This window comes from Sycon ciliatum, chromosome 1, assembly GCF_964019385.1.
Source record: "Sycon ciliatum chromosome 1, ocSycCili1.1, whole genome shotgun sequence".
NCBI lineage: Eukaryota > Metazoa > Porifera > Calcarea > Leucosolenida > Sycettidae > Sycon > Sycon ciliatum.
The window spans coordinates 83093837-83100145 of NC_088643.1; the positions used below are offsets into that span (position 1 = coordinate 83093837).

The 6309-nt window shown below is 44.8% G+C and overlaps 1 protein-coding gene across 1 annotated transcript; it reads right to left on the reverse strand.

The window, feature by feature from the left end:
* Positions 1 to 2734: 2734 nt before the first annotated feature.
* On the reverse strand, positions 2735 to 4803 carry LOC135805896 (DAZ-associated protein 2-like). The gene is made up of 3 exons (XM_065320014.1): positions 4224 to 4803; positions 3668 to 3724; positions 2735 to 3439 (listed from the first exon to the last, which is right to left on the reverse strand). The coding sequence occupies exons 1-3, from the start codon at positions 4617 to 4619 to the stop codon at positions 3314 to 3316; spliced, it is 579 nt and encodes a 192-aa protein (XP_065176086.1). The 5' UTR covers positions 4620 to 4803; the 3' UTR covers positions 2735 to 3313.
* Between the last annotated feature and the right edge of the window lie 1506 nt (positions 4804 to 6309).

Here is a 6309-nt window from a genome sequence, read left to right on the forward strand (position 1 = left end):
CGGCTGGCCCTTTTATATCCTGGAAAAAGATCGCTACAAAAATGTAGGATATCTAGCAGGTATACTTACGTCATTATGCAACGCGTGCGCATGCCTGCACGTGCAAAACCCACGCATGATATGGATCGATTCACTCTTGACGTCTTGTCTTGACTCAGTCAGTCATTATCAGTGTCATGGGGCATAGCTAGCTGCATAGCTACACTCCAACCGTCCCGACCTCGTCCCAACATCAAGTAACAGTCCAGATTTGAGAGAAAATGTCCTGCATCTTGCCTTTTGTCCAGATTTCATGAGATATTGACACCTTTGTCCCGCTTTTTTTGTTAGCTGAAACAGTAAGTTTGTAATCATTATGTTGTGCAGTAGACAGGAAGTAACGTTAGGTGTAAGATTGTTACGGTAAGATTATACTTGTATTGCTAATGCAACAATCATAATGACTACAGTCATAACATAATGACTACAGTCATAATATAATGACTACAGTCCACTTACAGGATTCTAGCCAGGGAAGAATAGTAGGGATGGGCTAGGCCTTGACGGATTATACTAATATTTTCGTGAAATTATGCTTTTCGCATTGCTGAAAAAATGGCAGAATTATGCTATTTTTATGCTAAAAGTTATCATATTATGCCGCATTATGCTCACATATGCTGCTAATGTATATGATGCTTCTGTGCAAAATAACAGGGTTTTTTTTTTGTATAGGGCGTTGTACTGTAGTAGCAAAAGTTCAACGGGGTCAACGTGCCGTCCGACCTACAATTGTAGCTACGACCGTCACTGATTGTAGTGGACTGGACATGTTATCAAGGGAGTCGTAAACCTACGACTTCCTGGTGCATCTACTTGTACTTGTACTTGTAGAACATGTACAACTGTATGGAATTTGATGCGAACAGGCGGATTATTCCAATTTATGCGATTCGTATGCAATTTGCCTCGAATTATGCGATTATTCGATTTTGGTAGGAATTATGCGAAAAATTATGCTAGCATAATCCGTCAAGGCCTAGGATGGGCAAGGGGAACAGTTACCCTGAAAACCATTTCTTTTTTCCATTTCCCCAAAATGTCTTGCTGTGCAAAATGCAACGTATGGACTCTGCCTTCGCCCTAGACATGTGTGCCTTTATGAACCGTCTGTTAGTGACTATCGACTGCATTTTTCGTTGAATGTCCTAAAACCAAAAAAACAAAATCGACATATGGGGACAGAACTTTTTCACAGGGGGCACTGCGTCCCCCCCCCCTTCCTTTATACCGGGCTTTGGCTAGAACCCTAATTTACTATTACCAACCAATAGCAGTCGGTGTACACATTGACTGATTGTATTTCATGCCCACTTGTATCACTCTGGGTTCGTTCAGATCTTTTCAGTAAACAAAAAAAGAGAAATAAAGAACGGCTTTGAAGGGTGTCCAGATTTGGGACGGCCATGAGGTTGGACAGTCTGCTACACACACAGCTCATGTTAGCTGAGTTAGTTATTATATGTATCAAACAACTCATTGCTTTGTGTTTTGTTTATACCGAAGAGTGGCCTACATACCCAGACTTAGCCGGGTACATCTGGTGCACGCTGTAAAACTTCAAAGCCATTGTTTCTACGCATGAATTGGATGTTCCCACAGTGACACTGGAGCTGGCGTGTACATATGGCAGCATCCAACTTCCTTATAAAATGATAGGCGAGGTCGCTATCACCACAATAGGATCAGGCCCCGCTAGGCACCGCTGGGGTGATTATTCCCGAAGCTATCCTCCTGAGTTTACTACGCCTTTGGGGCAAAGCCGGACGAATTGAAACATTGCTTCTGACGGCCATAAAAAAAGTAAATTATCGTGTCCGTTCCCGAAGGGAACCATATGCAATACCAATATCTGATCAGGGACTGTCGTGACCCGGATACATGTACTTGAAGTTAGTGTTTTTGAACTGCATAATCAGGGTTCTAGCCAAGGGGGGGGGTGCAGCGTCCCCCCCCCCCTGCTCTGTGCGCCCCCGGTGAAAAAGTGCCGCCCCTACTCATTTTCCGATTTTCGTGTTTTTCATGCAATTCAATGAAAATGCAGTCGAAAGTCACAACTAGATGGTTCATAAAGGCACATTTGTCTGGGGCGAAGTCGGGGATTCGCCCCATACATTGCCTTTAGCGTGGCAAGACAATATTGGAAAGTGGAAAATGGGATACGGGGTAACTGTTTCCCATGCCCCCCCCCCCTACTATTTTGACCTGGCTAGAACCTTGATAATGATCATGTATCGCATTCACACACATCACCATCCATGGCGTACACACCGGCCTAATTATCCCATGCAGGACTGCTCCACATCGCCCCATTTGATTAATGGCAGAACTGTGCGGAAACATCTCTTTTTTCAAACTTTGGCCAGTATAACACCACAGTACAGTATTCACTTCGTCTTGGCGGTTAGACATGGAATACAGCTCGCTCGACTCGGTCTCTACCAAGTGAAGGGGACCCACGCCTTGATCAGCGGTGAGCTGCATCATGATTAGCTCTTTCAAAAGAACGCAGTGCTCTAACAGCACTGCTAGCTGCATGATCTGGTGGAGGGTGACATAAGCCGTAGTCAAGCTTTCATCTCAACACGTTACAGTATCGTGTACAGCACGATAGTGTTTTTTGGACTTTTCCAGGATTCTTGTTCATCCCTGCTCAATGCCGTGGAACATCAGAGCATAATCAATCACTTGAGGATTGAGTATTGATAATTTTTAGGATTAAAAAAAATGCTGCGGTGATAAATATAATACCGTGATGAAGTATGATAACAGTCATTGTTCTTGGCCTATACAGCATGTGTGGTCAGGTGTGTGGTGACTGCCTTTTCACTGATGATAGCGTATGTGGGATGGCATTGTTTAAAAAAAATACAACAGAATTATGGCGGCTGTTATCAAGTTTTCAAGAAGAACATTTTTACAGTGTGGGATTACAATTGTGTTCAGCAGCTGATGTACGGAAGTTTTCCCACATGCCCAATTTGCCATTGAAAACGTGTACTCAAAGTTAGCATGTCATAGCATATGGTTGGCACGGCGAATGTGCATGCATGCAACACTGAGTGGTGTTATAAAGGCTAGACTCATCAGTAGACGTAACTCAGCTTGGACAAAGAATCATATCAAAGGGAGCCCGGTACAACGATGGATGTGTGCTTCCAGCCGAGATAGATGCATGAACATAGTGTTAGTTTAGCGGGGCTGCCTAGCGCTGGCAGTGTCTCATCCTCGGCTTGACCAACCTGTCGAGTTGGTGTTCCTACTGCAATCGTATTCACCACGACATGCCCGCATCTCCGCCACCGTACACAAAGGTCGTCTTCTTCCGCTCGACTTTCACCGCAAGTCCACTGGCAGCCGCCAGCTGTGCATGTGTTGCCTGATAGCCGGGTGGTGGTGGCTGCAGAGCATATCAAAAAGGGAAAAGAACAAAGTGTTGAGTTTTAAAACCACACCCACCATACTTCGCTAATCTTATACCAGTATCCAAACACAATGACACACTACTGAAGTACTCGATTGTCGTTGCGTGAGAGCATTTCAGGTTGTTCCAATAGATTACAGTCATCAGTTGGGCATGCATGTATTACGTATTTGAATACATTCTATACGATACGATATGTCTTACCGGAACTGTGAATGTTCCACCACGCCCTGGACCACCAAATCTTGCATCTGCCTCGAACTGTGAGAGTGGTAAAAGCAAAGCAAAAACACGAAAATCAGACTAAAAGTACATGTACTGGTATATGGTGGACAAAAGAAAACTGAACAATTTCAAATGGAAGGGCTTCCTCATAATTATTATGAGTCCTGATGACCGTACCGCATAGAGATATAACAGTACATCCATGCACTTGCAGAAGCTATCTGCACGACTGATTGCAATAAACTGAAGTCTGAAGACTCTGAACTACACAACTGACATAGAATCCGACCAGTCAGTGAGGAGCAGATTGTGGTAGCCCTCAGCATAATGGATTAATGCAGCGTCTTGCAACATGTCATCATTATACATCGGAAAATGATCTCTTGTTGCTACGGTCCAACAATTCAATGTAAAAAAAATTTTTTTGAAGGAGGTTGGGGACAGTTTTGGGAAAATTTCATAATCGTGATCGTTATCTGTTTGTCCGCAAAATGCACGATGATGCCCCGTTTTTGGTACAGACTCAGCCCCTTACCACAACGGTCGGTTGGCCTTTTACGAGAACATGAACAGAAGCTACGGTATTTGCGGATGCGACTGGTCGAGCCACCACAGGATATGCTGGTCCGGTGCTGGCACTGTGGAGTCCAGGGTATGCTGGAGGAGCGTCCGACTCGCGAGGGGCGTAGGCTGGCGGATAGGGCTGTGCTGGGATTGGTAGCTGGCACTGTCCTGGGCAGGGAGCTACTGGGGCAACCATTGGCGGCTCAACGAATGGCTTGGATGAAGCTGCTGTTACAGGTGCTGCTTGTTGTGTCGGATAGGCTGACCGTTGAGTTGGATAGACTGCTGCATTCTGTCTGGGATATGATGATACCGTTACCATTGTTATTGGCGAGGCTTTCTGCGAGCACGTCTTTCCGAATGGCATCCTGACTGGAATGTTTATAACTACCGCTATTCCGTATTCGCTTGGTTATTCCTAGCTCAAAGTAAGTTGTACAGCTGTTTCTGGTACGACTCGTATATTGTTGTTTGATGAAACTAGAACTAATAATTTTGGTCACAGTTTTCCCTTCTTCTTGCAATTGTTGCGATCAATCGAAAATGAATGACTGGGAAATTACATTCCCTTTTATCCCATTTTCAGAGCTAGCCTGAGCTGAGCCTAGCCCGGGCCTAGGCTAGGAGGTCGCCAGAGCTAGAGATAGCCAGGATGTCATCGTGTCATAGCACGTGCTCTGACCCAAGTAGATAATGAAAGTCACGTGAAACCCTTGGACTGTACAGTCAGTACTGGATCACTGCCTCGGCCGAGCCACGCGCGCACGTCATCGTGCATGGTTGTAATGACTGAATACTATGAGACAGAGCAGCCTGACCTGACGTCCTGGAAAGGCTGGATTCTACCATACATGATGTACAATGATTATGTACATGTAGCAGGAATTTGACATGTTGACACACTGACTGAGTTGCTGGTGCAGCTGCCACTTCCTCATAGTACAGCTGTACTGTGCTGTTATGGCACTAGTCCAGATACTATACTCTATCGTCCTGCTCAACGAAATCCAGTAGGGTGACTAGGGTCACTCAAGTTTGCGCCTTGCACCATTTCGCAGCCCAGTGTTCGCAGGTCTAGGGCTGCGCAACGCCCGGCGTGTACTTGAGTGATCACGTGACTGGATTTCATTGAGCAGCACTGTAGTAGGCTTACTCCAATATTGTAATGTCCACCCTTTCTGATGCTTGTCAAGTATTAGTTGACGAAAGTGCCACCACAGATCCTGTACCAAGCCATTGCGTTGACATCACCCCTGCCGACCTGACATCATCAGTGCATGCCTTTCTGAAATCCGCCCATGCTTCTTTGAGACAGAAGCAATCAGCTAAGTGTTCTGAGATGGTGCTGGAGTGGCAAACCAATGCTGTGTGAAACGTGATGCTTCTCTATGCGGAGGGTTGGCTGTGATGGTTTCCAGTGATGTAAATTGTAATCACGGTTTAACACTAGTGCACTCAGTGCTAGGTGACATGATTTCACTTCTCACAGTAAATTTCTTTTCTTTGAGAATGCTAGTTTGCCAGTAGTGCACACGTTTTTCTTCTATCTCAGTACTCACTTCCGCGGCATAATTCTGCTGTGTTTGAGCAGAGTCCTCAATGTTTACCCCAACCTACCTTTCTTGCAATTGTTTCAGTATGTGAGTTGTGCTCCAAACTTCCACCATGGCAAATTGTGTTTTCTCCGCCCATAAAAGAGGCTCATCATACCGGCAATGTCAGTGTACATGTAGATCTACATGCCCATTTCATACCCCCTCCCCTTCATACAATTAATAACTACTGTTTTCTTTCCTTTCCTTTCATCTTCTTTTCGTTCCTTTCTTCTTCATACACATTTTAAACATTTTTCATCATATTGTGAGAGCCGTGGGCCAATGGTCCCGGTGAGAAGGCAGTCTTGCCTGCTCATATGGTGAAGTAAAATAAAGAAACAACAACAACAACAACAACAACAACAACAACAACAACAACAACAACAACAACAACAACAACAACAACAACAACAACAACAACAACAACAACAACAACAACAACAACAACATGAACAATGCATG